This window comes from Loxodonta africana, chromosome 5, assembly GCF_030014295.1.
Source record: "Loxodonta africana isolate mLoxAfr1 chromosome 5, mLoxAfr1.hap2, whole genome shotgun sequence".
Taxonomy (NCBI): Eukaryota; Metazoa; Chordata; class Mammalia; order Proboscidea; family Elephantidae; genus Loxodonta; species Loxodonta africana.
In genome coordinates, this window is record NC_087346.1 from 24,791,742 (window position 1) to 24,813,162 (window position 21,421).

Sequence of the window (21,421 nt, forward strand, 5' to 3'; positions counted from 1 at the left end):
TATTCCTTATCACTGGAGTAGGGCCATCAGAATATGGCGTGAGCGATGGGACCACTACACAGTAGAATGTACCTGGAAACCCCACTCAAAGGGCCTTAAGTGATAAGGATATTTAGTCAGTCACAAAACAAGAATTTCAGAGATAGGGCAAATCCTTTGGTGAATGCAGCCACTCAACAAGGTCTTCAGTTTCCTCAACAAAGTCTCCAGGTTCCTCTCATCTTTCCTGCCGTCCTCAGCCAGCTCCCTGCATGCTTGCCACGTGGCTGTAGATGCTCACACATCACTTCCGGACACAGTCTGCATCAACAGGCAGAAGAGGCCTTTTCCAGAATCCCCCATAGACTATCATCTCTCCTCAGTAATCACAAGCTGATCACACGCTGAAGTCTAAGCCCATCACTGTAAGGAAAATGGAGTTAATATCATTGACGTAGCCCAGTGGTCCCCAAACATGTCTGCATACCAGGATCACCTAGGGATCCTTTAAAAATGTCAAAGCCCAAGCCATACCCCAGAATAATGAAATCACAAACTCTGGAGGTTGGGAAACAGGCATCTGCATTTTTTAAAATTCCCCAGGAGATTCCAGCGTGCAGACAAGTTTGAGGTCTAAGACTTAACCTGATCAAGATTTACCCTCTTGGCTGGACTGGGGAACGGCCTCTTCCAGAGTGCTTGACCAGGCAGAGGCTGAACACCCAAAACAGAATCAGGCTGCTGCCAACAACGAAGGAGAAAAGGAAATCAGCAGGGGTTGGAAGCCAGCATGGTCAAAACAGACACTGGCCTCGGAGTTGTCGTTGTCGTTGTTAGTTGCCATCAAGTCGATTCCACCTCATGGTGGAATCCCGCGCCTGCAGAGTAGGACTACTCCATAGGGCTTTCAAGGTTGTGACCTTTCGGAAACAGATCACCAGCCCTTACTTCTGAGGTGCCTCTCAGAGGGTTCGAACTGCCCACCTTTCCACTAGTAGTCAAGTGCTTAACCATTTGGTGCCACCCAGGGACTCCGGGCGTTGGAGTAAGAGTGACTTATTTTGAGTTCTGTCCTCTCTACCCATAGAATGTGTAACCTTGGTTGTATTTTTAAACTAATGTTTCTTCATCTGGAAAGTGAAAATAACCATACCAAATTTGCAGCAGAGCTTAACAATTAAATGGGGGAAAAAAAAAATGGCTAAAAGTCCCTATTACTTTGCCAGTCAGCACAAAGTAGGTACCCTGGTGAAATATGGCAGCAGTGGCCGGAGAGCACAAGTGGTGGTGTGGTGGTCAGTGTAGTAGTTGTTACTATTGCTGCTTCCACTGTTGTGACGATTATTATTGTTATCATTATGCCTTTAGAGGATAGTGGACTGGCTGCACAGTGGAAGCACTTCTGGAACTTCTAAAACTGCCAATGTTGGCCCCAGCCCAGACCAATTAACCAGGCTCTCTGGGGTTGGGGCTCAGACATCAGTATTTATAAAAAGGTTCCCGGGTGATTAGATATGCAGCCAGGTTTGAAATCTGATGGGCTAGAAGTTAAGAGACTATGAGAAAAAAATTTAATTTGGTTTTGCCTCATTATTCCAAATGGATTCGTTTGAATCACCCCTGTAGCCTCTGGAAAATAAAGTTTTTAAACTAGTTTGGATGATTGTGTGCTTGCTTTCTGCCAAACAAGCTCTTCTATCACTTCTGTACAAGTGATGAGACTTTCTGGCTGGCCGGCCATTTTGCTTGCCCGTGTTAGTGTTTGGGCCTCAAGAATGGATTAATTAAAAAGGGTCTGGCTGCTTCCTTGTTTCTATTTAAAGTGTGTGCACAACATTTGAATGTAAAAATTATATTCTATTACTGTGATTATTTTTAGTTTTTTTTAATATGTGGATTGTGCAATTCATTTTCCTAGTTTATACCAAGTATGTTTTCCATTAGCTACAATGCAAAACCAATTACAGCTGTGTTATGTAGAGACCTGCTTTCGATACTTTCAGAGCTTTCTGTAGGCTTCCCTAAGAGTTATAATTTTTAGGTGCATTGTTTACTAGGCCATGGGTGTGTTTTGAAATGTGTTGAAAGATCACACTGGCTATAAAAATAAGATGGTGAATAAAAAGCCACAAAGCTATAAACATCTGTAAAAGAAGTTTTCTAGGAAAAGGCTGCTCGTTAGAGGGAAACTCAGTGCATTTTGATTGTGTGCAGCTGGTGGCACATGCAGTGTCAGAAAGAGGGCCATTAAGAGGAACCATTAGATATATGGCATGCTGTACTGTGGGCCATATAGCTGCCTCCTTAGCTGTGTGTAATAGAAACCCATGGGGGCACACTTTCAAGACCTCTAAATTTCACCTGCAATTTTGTTGCAAATTTGAAGTTTTATAGAACTGGGCAGTCATCTTTTGGTGATACAGCCAGTCTTACTAAGCTTATACCTTACTAGCTTATACCTAGGACCATGGAGGAATCTGGATCTATTTGTATGGGCTTCGTAGTCTCTGCCACCCTGAAGAGCACACGTGAATCCTGACCTCTGGCCAGTGGTCAGGGCCTCTGCAGGACACTGCTATAGCTCTTTCTCTTATTCTTGGAGGATCACTTGTGTTAAATACCACAGATGTACAGATGTTGACCCAATTATATAGATGACCCCATTATACAAGAGTACAAGAAGCACTTTGCTCCTCACATGTATCTGAGTAAACAGCCTGAGCATGCTGGGTAGGGAGAGTGTGGAGTTGGCTTTCGGGAATCTACTGCTCATCAGGCTGTGTTTCTGTGGCTGACAGAGGGTCCAGTTAGTGGGGCACTGGGTTGTCTCTGAGCAGGTTTGCAAGACAGCATCTCTGACTTTTGAGATCATTTGATGTTTACGTGATCCATCTTCCTGATATTGAAAATAGCGACCCTAGTTATAGAAAGACAAGGTCTTTGAAGTAGAACTCGGAGAATGGTCATGTTTTGAGTTTTAGAATTTCATGAAAGTGATTTTTTTATGGACAAATTTTAAACCAATGGAAGTAGAGAGCCCAGGATAATGAATTAATTCCCATGTACCCTCGCCCAGGTTCAGCAATTATTAGCTCTTCTTCCATTTATAACCTCCTCACAACACCTAACCATAAAATTTGAGTTTTTAAGTACATAATTAAAATGGCATGTTAGTTCAGGGTTTAGGTGTAATCTTGGTTGTAGGTATCATTTAAATAAGGTATATTATAGAACTTGTTCGCCTAGATGGTAATAAAATTGAATCATGGGCATCCTGTGATCGATGACTTTTTATTCAAGACCAATGCTATTCAAAGTGTGGTGTGCAGAGCAGCGCCAGCCCACAAGCTGTTTGTTACTGGTCTGTGATGAGATAGAATTGTAAGTGTCTAGAAGCTTTTATTTTGGTGTTGCTCCTATAGCCAAGGGCATGATCGTTTTCTATTAATGCATTTTTATCATATTTTAACAAAACTCATTCTACAACAGACTTGAAAAAACATGATTTTTCACTACAGATAGTTTAAAAAGCACTGTTCTGAGTGCTTCTGTGATTTTGTCTGCCAGGGGACATTCAGCAACATCAGGAGATACTTTGTGTTGTCATAAATGGCAGCAGGGGCAGAGAGGGAAGTGCTATTGGCATCTAGTAGGTGCACAGGACAGCTCCCACACCAAAGAATTATCTGGCCTCAAATGTCAGTGGTACTGTGACTGACACAGGTTGCTCTAGACCATAGTGGAGGTTGTAGCCTGCTCTATGCCTTGTCTCAGGATGGTTTGGCTCATGGATCTTGCTTTATACCAGGGCACAATCTAGAAAGGGTCTAAGACTAGCTACATGTGATCTTTTCTTACTCTTGAGGCTCCATATTTCACTTTGGAAACTAGTGAGACATTTTGCAGATGAACAACTCTGAAGGTTAAATGACTTTGGCCAAATTCCTTTAGAAAATCTAATTCAGCCCCGTTAGTACAGGTTCCCTATTTTACCATACTTGGTAGTGTGCCCAACAGATCAGCTGCCGTTTCTAACATCCAAGGAAAAAGGTAACTAACTTATAACATTTGTTTAGAAATTTTATATTTAATAAATTCACATCAAATCTTGATGAAGTTTTTGACTTTCTTTTAAAATTAGAAATAGAAAATGATTGATAAAAAGCCATCCTTTTTCTGTCCTGCGATAGGGTAAACATTAATAACTCTAAAATACTTTAGTCTGGAGAAAGTAATCAAATGAAATTAATTTGAAACAGAAGATAACTTTGATATCCTAAGACACTTTTGTTTGTGCGTGTGTGTATGTGTATGTGAGAGAGAGTGAGAACAAGATTCACTTCCACATCTGATTCCTCTTTAGTGAATTTCTTCTCTCAGATCGTATTTGATATCCAAGTTGCTCACATGGAAGTTATTTCTTTATCAGCGCAGACACTGTGGCTTTATTACAAGCTTTGAGCAAGACAAACCAAGAAAAGCTGTCCATCGCGTGTTTCACCCAAGGTTTAACAACGGGGAGAGAGCTTCTTCACCTCGAGGCAAGCAATCCTCAGCGAAACTAAAAGGAAGTCTCTAATAAATTTTTATTTCAAAGGGCTTCAACGTTAAGATCTCTCTAAGACTCACCTAAAAAGTAACTCTGTTTCTGTAGAGCCCTCTCAAATGATGTTCAGTTTTATTAATTCAGTTTATGTTGGCAAAAAAGTATAAAATTTGAAATGATTGTTCTTTTGGGTAGATGACCATTGACAGCACAGAAATAAGACTTTCTGTTAGCAACATCACAAGGTACGAGCTGTAGTGCTCTGTAAACCCTGCCTTTTGAATGAATTCTGCCAAGTATTGTTTAATTAAAGCTAACTGATAAAACTCCTGGCTAATTCTGTCTTTGATAGAGTGCACAGTTTAACTGACAAGTAAATTGCCTCCACTTAGTAATGGTCCCTGAGTTAGGATGACAAAGGACAGGCTGTTTGCTAGTTAAACTATTTAATCATTCCAAAACAAAATTCATCAAGAACCTAATAATTTAGTCTCTAGTTAAATCCAGCTAATGAATTGAAATGTATACTTTTTGGATTTATTGTACATATTTCACTCTGAAACAGTGTTATAAATGGTTTTCATAATAGTTTATTAAGTCAGATTTTGTGCCCATAATACAGATTTTGTAATGGAATGAAAGAGAAAGAAAAGTAATGAAGTTAAGATATGATTAATGCCAAAATGATGGTTTTATATGAGTTCTTATGAGAGAAAGGGGTGGTGAGACATTTGTAAATCCAGTGGTATCTGAACATGCTTACACATTCCAGCCACACGGGCCTACAGATTGTTTTCCAGTGTGTCCTTGGGAAAGTTGTAGTTTGCGCAGTCTCAGCTTTGCTATATAACTTAACGGTAGGAAGTCAAAGCCTGTTGTAGCTTCCAGAGTGTTCTTGGCCACATGGTCCCTTGCTGCGTCGACCACCGTGTAACTGCCCTAACTACCATCATTCACAGGGAGCCTCATGGTAGTAGATAGACAGTGAAAGTTAGAAATGCAAGTTTGCTTCTCCCTTTAACACATGCATGGGTGCATCCAGACTGGAAAGTTAGGACTAAGTACCCTCAGGAATGCTCTAGGGCAATAAAGAATTTTTCACAAATGTCAGAGAAAGTGACAGGACCAGGAGTAGAGGTCTCCCTTATATCAACCCTGTGCCACTCAGCCTACTGTCTAGGCCTCTGTCTTTCTATCCTACTGTATTTACCATGTGAAGGTTAGTATTTTCCTCAATATGGCTTATATGGGATAATGAGAAGAAATTAGTAAGGAAGGGGTAAAGTTTTCCTTCCTGAAAAAGAAAATATTTGTATTTTCTCCTATCACAGTTCATTTCATTGTCTTAACTTTTCAGGTGAGTGACCTATGACTTCCTGACTGTGCCTCTGGTATAGGAGCTGTTTACAGGAGAAGGAATTCTCTAACACTTACTTTGATGATGTTTCACTATAAGTTGGAGTCCTTTATTTAAAAAATATATATACACAAAATATGCACCACTTCAACAATTTCTACGTGTACAATTCAGTGACTCTGGCTACATTTTTCAAGCTGTGTCACCTTACTCAACGTTTTCCAAACTATTTCACCATCATTAACAAACTCACTGCCTCCCTAAGCTTCTTATCTAGGCTTTTGAATTGCTGTTGTCAGTTTGATCACGTACAGAAAATTCTTTAAAAGAATATAACACTTAATGCAGGTGTTTTTTCTAATTAGGCTAAACTATTATTTAATTCAAAGATGACTTCAAAGGATAGTTTTGGTTCAAGTTTTAAAGATTTCCTCAAGGAAATAGCTTTGGGGGATCATTCAACCTCAATGGCTACAGAAAATGTGGATTCCATGAGAATTAAAAATTCTGTTTTGGATTAAAATTAAAAATTCTGTTTTGCCCCTGTTGATCAGCATTCTTCTATAGAATGCTTGATCTAAACGTTAGCACCATCTAGTTCCTCTGGCCTCATGGCAAAGGAGGCAGTTGTTCATGGAGGTGATTGGACACATATTCCATTTCCTACACCACTTCCTGACCCTCCTTTTTCTGGTGCTGCCTGTGAATAGAGGCCAATTATTGTACCTTGGATGGCCACTTGCAAGGTTTTAAGGCCCAGGCATTAACCAGTAAACTGGAGGTAGAACAGAAGCACCAAAGTCAATATTAGTCCAGTTGACGGGAATGAGTTGGAATCCCTTTTAAGGGTGGGCATTAGAGTTCCCTTCAAGGAACACACTAAGACAGCCTGATCAATATCTGTAAGGAAGTATATCCCTTCTTGGGATATTTTCAGGAATAGTGTAGATGTTTAAGATCTAGGGGTGAAGAGCAGAGGCAGACATTTGAAGGGCAAACCCATCTTCTCCTTACTAAGCTTAGTTATGTCCTGTGGACTCAGAGACTCTTTCTAGACTTCTGTGAAATGTGACTCTGGGGTCCCTTGTGAGCTTCTCTTAGGGTAAAATCAAAGGGAATCTCTGGCTTCAAATAGTTTTTGATAGAAGAGAGGAAACCTGTGCAGATCAGAAGCTACTCAAATGAGTCCATCTTTGAACTGTGATTCTCAAACTTTTTGAATTGGAGGAAACTTTTTTAGCATTATAAATTTCTCACCACTAGCTCCCCCCTACCATCTTGCCAGTCCACACATAATGGTTGTTGTACTTTTAGTGTCTGTTGAAGGAGAAAATAAATAAGTAAAGGTAAAATCAGTAACATTTGTAAATGAAAAAGTATATTGAATCAACCAAGTATCAATATGTATGCGAGTAAATGTGTGTGTGTGTGTGTAAGAACTTAATTTATTCAGCCTAAAACCAGTGCTTAATACTTAAACATATTTGGGTTTTCTAACTTGTTGTGATAACTGCAAAGTCCTCCTCTCCAACGAGTACCTTAATATATGGACTGGGAACCACTCTCTAAGAATCCTTAGGGGCAATATAGAGAATGTTTACCCAGATAGTATCTCCTAAGAGGAAGTTCAGGGAAAGGTAAAAGGGATGTTCTTAATCAGTGGTGTTCAGACATTGATGTTCACTGCCTTCTCTTCCATGAGGCTTGTAGGCAGCACCTAGGTAGCTGGTCCTGTCTTATGGTGTTCCCTGCCAGCCCTCACCTGTCACTGGCAGCTGCCTCAGGGGTGTCCATCTCATTTTTTCACAAGACCTGTTCTTACAACTCAAGTATAGAGAGAAAAGCTCCCGTTTTTTTCTTTTTATATAAATCATATCAATATATTTTAGATATTTTTAAAATATAAATATAAGTAAAACATTTGGATATAATAAAAGCCTTAATAAGCAGTCACAGCAAGTCCAAGCAATTTCTGATCCAAATACTTAGAACTGCATTTTCCTTTTCAAGTTTTTCTTTTCAAAAATAGGTATCAAAGGTAATACCATATGTGAAAAGAATTGTATTTATTCAGAGTAGAAGGAAAAAAGCACTAAAGACACTTCGTGTTTGCTGGACTGAAAAGAGAGTGCAGTAAATTTTTTTCTGAAGGCTCTGAACATTCATTTAAAATATATTTTTTACATCTTTAAAATTATACATATGGTGACTGTTTTTGGCAACATTGTAGATTTTTGCATCCTGGAGAAAAGACTGTGTAAGGAAACGCTTTTCAATGTCGGATAAAGTAAAACAAAGTATTTGAACTTGTTAAAAAGTAATGGTAGTCCCAGGGTCCAACAAAAAAAAAAATGGATCTCAAAACCAGAGTGAGGCTGTGGTACCTTGCAGGGGGTTTACTAGTTTCAGTAAACTCAAGATTTGGCTTTTAACATTGACAGAGAAAAGGAGACAAGCTTTGGGCTCAGGTTAGAGGGTGAGATGGAATCACGTGCCATGATAACGCTGGAATCCTAGAAAGGCTATTGTCAAAATGAAATCGGAGACTAGAAAAAAAAATCTACCTTTGGCAGTGGGAGATACTTGGGACATTTAACTTGGAGTAGTTGCTGACTGGGTAAAGAGTTATTAGAGTTTGTAACTACAATCCTTCTGTCCAGCGTGCTTGGAGTTCAGACTTAAAATACTTGCCTGAGTAGAAAACCTTAAGGCAAGGAATAAAACGATTTTGATTGATACCATCCCAGAGTGCCTGGCAGAAGCAAACACAAATCCTGTCCAGAGGGACTTACCCTCAGCCTTGGGGGTCACGGGATTTTCACAGATAAAGACCACTAAACATGAGCTCACTGTTCCAAATTCCAAAAACGCACAAGGAAACAAGAGCAGTGAGAAGGAGACAGGAGAAACGACAACTTGTAGAACTAATGGTTTATCAGATAACGAAAGTTATAAAAATGCCTAGAATATTTTTTAAAAGGGTTACACAACATGGATTAAAAAATGATTGTAACAAAAAAACTAAGCAGAAGTAGAAAAGTGCAATAAAACTTCTCAAATTGAAAACTCAGATGGTCCTATTAAATAGCAACCTATTCACAGCTGAAAAGAGAATTGATGATCTCGTTCTAAAGAAATTGCGTAGAGTGTAACACAGAGGTGGAAGTAGGAAAGGGGTTAAGAAACATGAATAAAAAAATGAGTCCACAATGCATTTGATTGGATTTTCATTCAACAACAAATGAGAATGTTATTTTCAGTCAAATAAAAACAGTTTACCACCAACAAATCATCAGAAGGAAAGTCTGAGATGTAAGGAATAACCCAAAAACCAAGCCCACTGCTGTTGAGTTGATTCTGACTCATAGAGATGAGTAAGGAATAAAAAGTAAAGAAGTTGTTAAAAATGTATGTAAAGCTAAACCACACTGATTATATAAAATGGTAACGATCCCATATTGGACATTAAAAATCAAGAGATAACTAAAATACTACTAACACAACATGTGAAAGAGGAACATTGTAAGTATATGTGTTATTCAATAGGCAGGAAAACATAGATAAACTTTAGATTTTTAAAAAATGTGTATGGTAAAAATGTATACAAATAACCAGTAAAAGAGTAGATTTCATAACATCTAAAATAGTACAGGGGAAAAACGATCAGTCCAAAACTGAAAGAAAATGTAGTGTGAAAAACTTAGAAGCAGGGCTTAGAACCAGTTCATTCTGGTTTGATACCCTACTGAGAATTTGAATTTTCATCCAGTATACTGAATCAGAATCTACATTTTAACAAAATTCCCAGGTGATTCTTATGTATCTTATGTGTATTCTTCTGTATACGTAAGAATTGCCTAGGGATCTTGTTCAAATATAGATTCTGATTCAGTATATCTGGGGGTGGAAATGCAAATTCTCAGCAGGAAGTAGAAGCTCTACTTAGAAGAAAAGCAGGATAAAAGCAGTGCACAAAATAAAATGTTAGAAATATATTCAGATACATCAGTAGTCACAACAAATGTAGAGGCAAAACTTGTCAGCTTAAAAAAAAAGTGATATTAAGTTTGAATTAAAAAAAATTCAGAATATGCCATTTACAAGACATACTCCTAATACATAAAGATTAGACCATTTGAAAGTAAAAAAGATAGATATACCAGGAAAATACTAATTTTATAAAGATTTCATAGTTGCATTATGAATATGTAAGTTATAAGGTAAAAAAAGATGGTTACAGACAAAGGTCACTTCACAATGACAAAATGCCCTCATGGACCTAATGAGAGAGTCTCAAAACTTAGAGAATTTCAAGAACACACGATGCAGAAGTGTAAATAGGTACCTTCATCGGATGGTGCTATTTGGCCATTTCTAGAAAAGCTGAAGATGGCAATTCCACTTGTAGTTATACACGCCATAGAGAATGGCCCTCACGTGTGTCCAGGTACACATGTACAAGAATGCTCAGAACAGCTTTATCTGTAAGAGTGAAAAACGTAGCTGTCATTGGAGAATGTATATAAGTAAATGGTGGTGTATCCATTAAATGCAATGCTATGTAGCATGAAAAGATGACTAAACAGGAGCTACACCTGTTCATAAAGTAAAAAAAAAAAAACTAAAAGCTCAGAAAGCTAATATTGAGAGTCAAACAAAATGAAGTTTCCAAAGAATACATGCAATATGACACCACTTACATAGTTTCTTAAAAGCGGAAGAATACTACGTCTTGCTTCAGGATCCGTCCATACATACTCAGTAAAAATAGAAATGCAGGAAAACGCTGAACGCCAGGATATCGGTCATCTCTGAGGAGGAGGGAGGGAGCTGCAGTCAGAGAGGGTGCACCTGTGGTGGTGACGTTTTGTTTCTTAAGCTTGCTGGTGAGCACATGTGTGTCTTTTGGTTGTTTAGATACCTGCCTGTAGGTCTGAAGGATATTAAGGAGATAATATAAATATAAGAACTTGCCAACAGAACATGAAATTAAAAACATACACGTATAACTCCCTCGGTCCAGGAGTCCCTAGCTGGTACAGTTTTAACCTGCTCATCTGCTAACCATAAGGTCAGAGGTTTGAGTCCACCCAGAGGCACCTTAGAAGAAAGGCATGACAATCTTATTTCCAAAAAAGATCAGACATTGAAAACCCTATGAAGCACAGTTCTACTCTGACACACGTGGGGTCGCCATGAGTTGGAATTGACTCCACGGCAGTTTTGTTTGTTTTTTTAACCTCAATCCAAAAAAGTATTTAAAACAAAATATATTCGAAGGAAAAAAAAAAAAAAGCCTCATTGTGAGTTATTGTGTCTCTAAAGAAATCTTGTAGTGGATGCACAAATTAGTAACTGATCAGATGTTTTAATGGAGTAATGTTAGTTTATTTCACAATTAAATTCAAGATAAAAACATTGTGATACGATTAAATTACCAGTGTCAAAGATGGCTAAGGAGCTTGAACAGTTTTTTCTTTTACTTTTGGGATATTTTTGTCTCTAAAGTCTGTGACTAGCAATAAAAATGCCTCATTTTAAAACAGAATTTAGATTTTATAAAAGAACACCCTACCTAGGGAAAATAGGCAATAGAAATGAAAATACACAAATTGCTGTTGAGCTCTAGCTTTTTAAACTTCCCCACAAAATCTTTTGAAAATTTAGTTCCAACGTTTTCATTCCCAGGGTTCCCCCTGAGACAGTAAACAATTTGCACTATCTAGATCAGAAGTTCCTAAACTTTCCTGGTTCACGGTACCCTTAGTATCTCAGTAAAATTTTGCAGTGTCCATAGGCCAAAATAAATACCTAAGCATTCAATTTATTAAGTGGTTAGAACACACTGAACACACTGAAAGTCTGGCTTTGCAGAGATACGACATCGAAAGGAAAAAGAATTTAAAGCTGAACTTGTGAACTTCCTTGAGCTAGTAGTTTGCAAGGTGTCCGCTGTTTTCACTGAAAATTGAAAATATCTCTTGGCACTCCTGTAAGTTTGCCATGACACCCTGCACCCTGTTTCTATCACCTAAATATAATCCCCTCATGCACACCTTAATGAGAGGGTTCTGAGTTGACTCACACTCACGGTGGTCTCTTTTGATTGACTGCAGGAGAAGCCATACAAGTGCTCAGAGTGCAACAAGGCCTTCAGCCAGAAGCGGGGCCTGGATGAGCACAAGAGGACGCACACTGGAGAAAAGCCGTTTCAGTGCGATGTGAGTTTGGCTTCTCTTTTCTTCCCCTAGTGTCTTCCAAAAGCAGCAGGTGTGTGTGTGTGCATTCATGTGTCTGTGTGCATATGTGTAAGGGCTTGTGTGTGTGTCTGTGTTTTGCAGTGCTGGTCTGTGCCTGTTAATGTCTTGCACTGCGTACAGCTTTTGATCACATAACCGCACGGTAGTAATTTTATTCATCCTGGTTTACTGACAGCAAATAAACTCTGATTTTGTTTAAGACGTAGTTGCACCATTTTCATGCAACTTAGCATAAATGTATGCTGGCTCAAGGCAGCTTTCATGTGTCTGCCCAAGTCTTTGACAGGTTAGTGACAGTTAAACCAAGTATTTTAACTGGTCATAGATATTATTTGCTTTGTTACAGCCAAAAATACACATTTCTAAAATATATATAAACTTTTTTGCTTCTAAGTGTTTAGATTTTCTGCTTATGGCATTTGAATTGAAATAAAAATTTTTCAACATGGCTGTTTACATTATTTAAAAACAAAAAAACCAAACCCATTGCCTTTGAGTTGATTCCAACTCCTAGCGACCCTTTAGGACAGGGCAGAACTGCCCCATAGGATTTCCAAGGATCGGCTGGTGAATTTGAACCACCAACCTTTTGGTTAGCAGCCGTAGCTCTCAACCACTGCACCACTTGTCAGAAAAAAAATCATTCTGAGCATTGATTAAGTTAGGGAAAACATGGTTCTTCAACCAACGGTTTCACCATCCTTCTGTGCAAAATTGACAGTTGACGCAGCATTGACACAAGTGTTAGAGAAAGCACCCACTGGCGTGCTTACTTCTGATACGAACATATTAAAAAAAAGACATTAATTGTAGCTCAGTGTAAGAAATAACATTAAAGTTGTAATGCGTGAAGTTACATAGTATAAAATTGCCTTTTAGTGTTGAAGGAAACTTAGTCCCATTAACGTGCCCCAGTGGATAAAGCATGGCGTAAGCCGTACCCCATGGAAATTCACAGACCAACATGTTTCCTTGCCTTTCTGTGAAATTTTGGTGCTAAGGTTAAGGCACCAATGTAGTCCTAGGGGGCCTACTGATAGAAATACCTTTCTGGACAGTGAACTTCTAGTAAGGAAAGAGCTACTTGTAGAGAAAAAAGTGTACACGTGTAGACCTGTATCCTGAGCTGGAGCAGCAGCCTCAGCTTAATCATTTCAATCAGTTTAATTCATTGATGCTGTTAATGGAAGCATTTTCATGAAGGAAAACGATTTAGCTTATAAAGTTTTACAGCTGAACAAATAACTGATGTAGACCAGCAAATAAATATTATCCGTGTCTGGACACCTTCCTGCCACCATACACAACTCCTGTTTTATCAATGTGAATTTTTTTTTAATTGTACTTTAGGTTAAGGTTTTCAGAGAAAACTACTTTCCCATTCAATAGTTGATACCAAAATTGTTCCCTAACATTGGTTGCAATCCCTGCAACGTTTCGGCATTCTCCCCATTACCACCCTGGTTTCCCATTTCCATTCCTCAGATTTTCCTGCCCCATCCTGCCTTCTCACCTTTAGTTTGGGGCAGATGTTGCCCTTCTAGTCTCATGTAGATGATTGTTCTAAGGAGCACTTTCCTCACTTGTGTTATTGTCTTATTTTATAGGCCTGTCTATTATTTGGTTGAAAGGTGATCTCTAGGAATGGCTTCAGTTCCAAGTTAAAAGGGTTTCTAAGGGCCGTAGACTTAGGGGTTCCTCCAGTCTCTCTCAGACCAGTAAATCTGTTTGTTTGTTTTTTTTTATGAATTTGAATTTTGTTCTACATTTTTTCCCACTCTAACTAGAACCTTCTGTTATGATCCTGGTCAGAGTGGTCGGTAGTTGTAGCCAGGCATCGTCTAGTTCTTCTGGTCTCAGACTAGTGGAGGGTGTGGTTCCTGTGGACCATTAGTCCTTTGGACTAATTATTCCATCGAGTCTTTGGTTTTCTTCACTCTCCTTTGCTTGGGACGGAAAGAGACCGATAGTTGAATCTTAGACGGCCACATGCAAGCTTTTAAGACCCTAGGTAGACGGTACTCACCAAAGTCAAATGTAGAGCATTGTCTTTGTGAACAGTGTTATGCCAGTTGACCCAGATGTACCCCAAGGCTATGGTCCTTAGCTTCCAAGTCTAGTAACTCAGTCCCAAGAGGTGTTTGGTTATGTCTAGGATGTTTGCATGACTGTGCCCCCTGTGTGCTCCATTGTATATATGAATATACATGCAACACATGCAAATATGTAGATAGAAATGTCCACAACCAAACCTACATATGCACGTGTGTGTACTCATACTCTCTCCCACACCTATGCAGTATATGTATCTACTTGTGTATTGTTTTTAGGTGCCATCGAGTCAGTTTTGATTCATAGCAACCCCGTGGACCACAGAATGAAACACTGCCTGGTCCTGCACCATGCTCACAATTGTTGTTATGCCTGAGCCCATTGTTGCAGCCACTGTGTCAGTCCATCTCGTTAAGGGTCTTCCTCTTTTTCGCTGACCCTGTACTTTACCAGGCATGATGTCTTTTTACCAGGGACTTATCCCTCCTGACAACATGTCCAAAGTATATAAGACCAAGTCTTGCCAACCTTGCTTCTAAGGAGATTTCTGGTTTTACTTCTTCCAAAACAGATTTGTTCATTCTTTTGCAGTCCATGGTATATTCAATATTCTTCACCAACACCACAATTCAAAGTCATCAATTCTTCTTCAGTCTTCGTTATTCATTGTCCAGCTTTTGCATGCATTTGATGTGATTGAAAATACCACAACTTGGGTCAGGTGTACCTTAGCCTTCAAGGTGGCATATTTGCTTTTCAGCACTTTAACGAGGTCCTTTGCAGCAGATTTGCCCAGTGCAATGTGTCTTTTGATTTCTCGACTGCTGCTTCCATGGGTGTTGATTGTGGATCCAAGTAAAATGAAATCCTTGGTAATTTCAATCTTTTCTCCATTTATCATGATGTTGTTTATTGGTCCAGTTGTGAAGATTTTCGTTTTCTTTATGTTGAGGTGTAATTCATACTGAAGGCTGTAATCTTTGATCTTCATCAGTAAGTGCTTCAAGTCCTCTTCACTTTTGGCAAGCAAGGTTGTGTCATCTGCATAACACAGGTTGTTGATGAGTCTTCCTCCAATTCTGATGCCCTGTTCTTCTTCATATAGTCCAGCTTCTCGGATTATTTGCTCAGCATACACACTGAATAGGTATGGTGAAAGAATACAACCCTGAAGCGCACCTTTCTTGACTTTAAACCATGCAGTATCCCCTTGTTCTGTCCAGACAATTGCCTCTTAATGTATGTGCAGATTCCTCATGAGCTCAATTAAGTGTTCTTGAATTCCCGTTCTTCGCAATGTTATCCATGGTTTGTTATGATCCACACAGTTGAATGCCCTCCAGTTTGTGATTTTCCCTCCTTCCCCCTCCCATCTCTGGTAAGCATCAAAAAAATGTTTCTTTCTATGTGTAAACTATTTCTAGTTTTTTAAGGAAGCATCATACTGTTTTCTGTAGCGGTTGTGCCATTTTACATTCCTAGCATCAATGTATAAAAGTTCCAGTCTCCCACAACCTCATCAACATTTGTCGTTTTCTTTTTTTTTTGATCAGTGCTATTATTGCCGGGCTGAGATAGTATAGTATCTCATTTTAGTTTTAATTTGCATCTGTCTGATGGCTAATGATTGGAAGCATCTCTTGATGTGTTTTTTAGCCGCCTGTATGTCTTCTTTGGTGAAGTGTCTGTTCGTGTCCTTTGACTATTTTTTAATTGGATTTCTTGTCTTTTTGTTGTTGAGGTGTTGTGGTTTTCAATAAATTGTAGAGATTAGACCCTTGTTGGAAATATTGTAGCAAAAATTTTTTTCCCAGTCTTTAGGTTCTTTTTTTATTCTTTTGGTGAAGTCTTTTGACGAATATGTGTTTAATTTTTTAGAAGATCCCAGTTATCTAGTTTACCTCCTGCTATTTGTGCGTTTTTAGTTATGTTTGGTATTCTCTTTATGCCATATGTTACAGCCCCTAGTGTTGCCCTATTTTTTCTTCCATGATCTTTATAGTTTTAGGATTTACATTTAGATCTTTGATCCATTTTAGTTAGTTTTTGTGTATGGTGTGAGGTATGGATCTTACTTCATTTTTCTGCAAATGGATATCCAGTTTTGCCAGAACTGTTTGTTAAAGAGACTTTCTCTTCCCCATTTAACGAACTTAGACCCTTTGTCAAAGATCACATGTCCATAGATGGATGGATTTATTTCTGTGTTCTCAATTCTGTTGCATTAGTCTATGTGTCTGTCATTGTACCATTATCAGGCTGTTTTGACTGTATAGTAGGTTCTAAGATCAGGGAGTGTGAGACCTTCTACTTTGTTCTTTTACTTCAATAGTGCTTGCTTATATGGGGCCCCTTTCCTTTCCATATAAAAGTGGTGATTAGTTTTTCCATCTCATTAAAGAATGTTGTTGGAATTTGGATTGCATTATATCTGTAGATTGCTTTGGGTAGTATTGACATTTTCACAATGCTAAGTCTTCCTATCTATGAGCGTGGTATGTTTTTCCATTTATGTAGGTCTCTTTTGGTTTCTTGCGGTAATGTTTTGTAGTTTTCTTTATACAAGTCTTTTACATCTCTAATTAGATTTTTTCCTAATTATTTTATCTTTTTGAGATCTGTTGTAAATGGTATTGTTTTCCTGATTTCCTTTTCGGAGTTCTTTTTGTTGATGTAGAGGAATCCAACTGATTTTTGTATGTTGATCTTGTACCCTACCACTTTGCTGAATTCTCCTATTAGTTCTAATAGCTTTCTTGTGGTGTCTCTGGAATTTTCTATGTATATGATCATATCATCTGCAAATAGGTATAGTTTTATTCACGGGTTTATATGCCCTTTATTTCCCTTTCTTGCCTTATTGCTCTAGCTTGAACTTCCAGTGCAATATTGAATAAGAGTGGTGATAAAGGGCATATTTGTCTGGTACCTATTCTCCAGGGAAATGCTTTCAGTCTCTCTCTTTTGAGAATAATGTTGGCTGTAGATTTTGTATAAAGAAAAAAACACGTTGCCACCAAGTTGATTCTGACTCATAGTGACCTGTGGTTTTGTATATATGCCCTTAATTATGTTGAGGAATTTCCCTTCTGTTCCTGTTTTGCTGAGAGTTTTTATCAAGAATGGGTGTTGGACTTTATCAAATGTTTTTTCTGCATTGATTGAGATGATCATGTGATTCTTGTTCTTTATGTGATGGATTACTTTGATATTCTAATGTTGAACCTTTCTTGCATAACTGGTATGAACCCCACTTGGTCATGATTTTTTTTGATGTACGGTTGAATTCTATTGGCTAGAATTTTGTTGAGAATTTTTGCATCTATATTCACTAAGGATATTGGTCTATAATTTTCTTTTCTAGTAGTGTCTTTTCCCATTTTTGGTATCAAGGTCATGCCAGCTTCAAAGGATGAATTAGGGAGTATTTTTTCCTTTTCTATGTTCTGGAATAGTTTTAGTAGTATTGGCGTCAACTCTTCTCTGAATGTTTGGTAGAATTCTCCAGTGAAGCCGTCTGGGCCAGGGCTTTTGTTATTGTTGCTGCGATTTTTTTTTTTTAATAACATCTTTGATTTCTTCTTTTGTTATGTGTCTGTTCATATTTTCTACCTCAGTTTGCGTTAGTTTGGGTAGGTATTGTGTTTCTAGAAACTTGTCCATTTCTTCCAGGTCTTCAAATTTGTTGGGTGTAGTATTCTGTATGTCTATAAGGTCAAGTTGCATGATTGTGATTTTTTAGATCTTCTGTATCTTTATTGAGTTTCTTTCTAGTTGTTCCCTCTTCATCGAAAGTAGTGTGTTAAAGTCTCCTACTATAATTGTGGAATTGTCTGTTTTTCTTTTCAATACTGTTAGAGTTTGTTTTATGTATTTTGGAACTCCATCATTGAGCGTGTAAGTATTTATCATGGTTATTGTCACTTTAATCTTTACATCGTGCCCTTCCTTGTCTCTTATGTTGGATTTTGCCTTAAAGTCTATTTTAGCACAGATTAATATTGCTACTCTTAATCTTTTTTGGTTACTGTTTGTTTCATTTTTTTTTTCAGCATTTGATTTTTAGCTTATTTTTATCCTTGTGTCTAATGCATGTCTCTTGTAGGCAACATATTGATGGGTCTTTTTTTTTTTATGCATTCTGTTACTCTCGATCTCTTGACTGGTACATTTTACCTGGTTACGTTCAGCATGATTATACAAGGTATGAATTTACCACTGCATTTTGCTGTGCCTTTTTTTTTGTGTGTGGTATTGAGGGTTTCTTCATTCCACTTACTTTCCTGTACTGGGTTCTTTTTATGAGTTTTCTTTTCATTTCCTTTGTTTCTGTTGATTTTTGTTTACTGAGTCTTTATGGTCTTCTTTTTTGTTTTGGTGAGTAGGTTTATTAATTTTCTTTGTTGTACCCTGGAATTTACCTTTATCTTCCCAAGTTTAAAACAGTCTGTTATATCTTGATATAGTCTTGACTTCCTCTCCAACTGGAAGTTCTGTAGCTATGCTATTTGTTCCTCTTTTTTATTTTGAAATTGTCATCATTTACATACTGACATTTGTGGTTCCCTGTTTTCAGCCTTTATTTTATGTTTGAGAATTGTTTCTTTTGGTTGGTATCTGACTGATGCTGTCATGTGTCTTAATCTCAGGTTGTTGCCGGATGTTATTGGTTCTCTGTCTGAAGGACTCCCTGTAATATTTCTTGTAAGGCTGGCCTGGTTTTTACAAATTCCCTTAACTTCTTTTTATCTGGAAATGTCCTATTTTTACTATCGTATTTGAGAGATGGTTTTGCTGGGTATATAATTCTTAGTTGGCAGTTTTTTTTTTTTTCTTTCGGAGTTTCATGTATGTCATACCATTGCCTTCATGCAGACATGGTTTCTGCTGAGAATCAGAACTTAGTCTTCCTGTTTGTAGTTGACCTTCACTTTTCCCAAGCAGCTCTCAGGATTCTTTCTTTGTCTTTGGTTTTGGAAAGTTTGATTATGATATGTCTTGGTGACTTTCTTTTGGGGACTATCCTATATGGGGTTCATTGAGCTTCTTAGATGGACATCTTGTCTTTCATGATTTTAGGGATGTTTTCTGCCAGCAAATATTCAGAAATTTTCTTTGTATTTTTTTTTTTCTTTTGGCCTGGAATTTCTATCATGCATAAATTATTCCTCTTAATAGTGCCCCACATAACTCTTAAGTTTTCTTTATTTTTCTTGATTCTTTTTTTTCTGAATATTCCTCAAATTAGTATCAAGAGATTTGTCCTCTATTTCACTCATTCTGTATTCTTTTGATTCAGTTCTACTCCTGTGCCCTTCCACTGAGTTATCTGTTTCTGAGATTTTATTGTTAATCTTCTGGAATTCTAGTTGCTGTTTTTGTATGGTTTTTAATTGCCTATTTATTTTGTCATTTTATTCTTGTATTTTTTTCCTGAATTCTCCTAGAGTTTCGTCTGTGTTTTCCGTTGATTTGTCTGTGTTTTCCATGATATATTTCTTGATCTTTTGGAGGGTCCTATATATAAATCTTCTGAATTCCTTATTGGGTAGTTTCATTACTGTTTCTTCCTAAGGAACGTTTCCTGGCCCTTTATTTTGGTCACTTTATTGAGCTATCTTGTTCTGCATCTTTACTTAATTTCATATTGTCTTTTGTCTCTGAGGCATTAAGGTGTCATTATATTTATTTATTGATTATATGTCTGTTTTCTTAGTTCTGATTTCTTGTTTTGTTTTATTTTGTTTTTGATATATCTGGGCAAGTGGGATGGGTTTCCTACCCTGGTTGCCAGTCTGGCAGCACTGGAGCACTCACCACCTTTTTTCGGGTAGGTGGGGTAGCAACTGGGAATGTGAGCGCAGGTCTCTGTTCACTGGTCATCCAGGGCAGCTGAAGGCGGGCTGAGCGGACATTGACTACCATCAGCTGTTGATCCAGTGGCACAGGAGTGGGCAGTGGTACGCTCCATGTGGATGGAGTGGCAGGTGTGGTGGGTTTGGCGGGCAAGCAGGGTGCCCAATCCTTACTTCTCACCATTTTGGGGTAGGAGTGGGTGGTGGGCAGGCAGTCACACAGTCGCTGCTGCATGTCTGTTTGGGGGGTGGGTGCAGTGGGTGGGTTGTACAGTCACCGCCGCTAACTGGTTTGGCAGCGGCAGTGGGGGGCAGGCAGGCACGAGCACGTTCATGTGGCCGCTGTTACTTGCTGATGGGGAGGGCGAGTAGTAGGCAGGTGAGCATATGGGAGCGTGCTTACTGCTGCTTTTTGGGTGGGTAGAGCTTGTGGTGAGTACTGCATGCTTGTATTATGGTCTCTGGTCAGGTGGGTGGCCAAGGTATGGGACCCTCTGCTGCTTCCCATCAGGAGGGCAAGGGGAGGGAGAGTAAGCCCCTTTGGCCAGCAGATGTGGGTGCCCAGGCACTTCCTGTCGACTGCAACCAGCAGTAGGGAACCTGCCCTCCACCAAGTACAAGGAGGGGGGTTGCCTGGGGCTGATGAGGTGGCAGACCACTTGCTGATACTCCACTGATGCGCTGCCATGTGCATGCCACTCATTCTGGATGTCAGGGACCGCTGCTCATGAGTATACTTGACTCTGGATTCTAGCTCCGTCCATGCTCTGTGGATAGCATGATCCCTGGAATTCTCACCCTCCTTTCTGTGTTTTCCTTTCTTAGGTCAAGATCATGATCTACTCAGCCTGCTTCTCTCCATGTGTGCTTGTACAGTTTCTGTGTCTCTACGGGAATGCCATGAGGTTGCCTTCCTGTGCTCCTCACCCAGGTTTACTACTGGCTTTGTCTCAAGATGGCCATGTTGAGCCAAGACAGCTGGCAGAACCCGTTCATTCTGTTTCACTCCTTTTTTGCTGTGTTGATTCAATACTTCCTTCCAGTCAGTGTTCAATTCAATTTTTGTTCTACCCTTTTTATGTTATCTGCCTCTGTTTCACTTGGTTTCTCAGGCCTTTGCGTAGAGGGACAGTATAGTACATATGACTAAGCAGTCATCTTGGCTCGTCTCCCTCAGTCTGAATATTTTTGTTGACTGCTTCCTTAGGTAAATTGGACCAAGGTGATTTTTTTTAAATCTATAATGTTACAAGCATGATATTTTTCCGTCGACTTCTAGCTCATTTACTTCTATCATATGTTAAAAACTCTTAGACCTTTATCAGACTGATCTGTTACTGAACAGAGATCCACATTTATAAATGTCTCCACA

The 21,421-nt window shown here is 38.7% G+C and overlaps 1 protein-coding gene across 1 annotated transcript in view; it reads left to right on the forward strand.

Annotated features, from left to right (window-relative positions):
- The window catches only part of PRDM5 (PR/SET domain 5), a 290,703-nt gene that overhangs the window by 258,358 nt on the left and 10,924 nt on the right, over positions 1-21,421 (forward strand). The window contains exon 14 of the mRNA XM_010590528.3: positions 11,999-12,103. Within this exon, the coding sequence (XP_010588830.1) occupies positions 11,999-12,103 (105 nt within the window). The remainder of the gene's footprint in view (positions 1-11,998; positions 12,104-21,421) is intronic.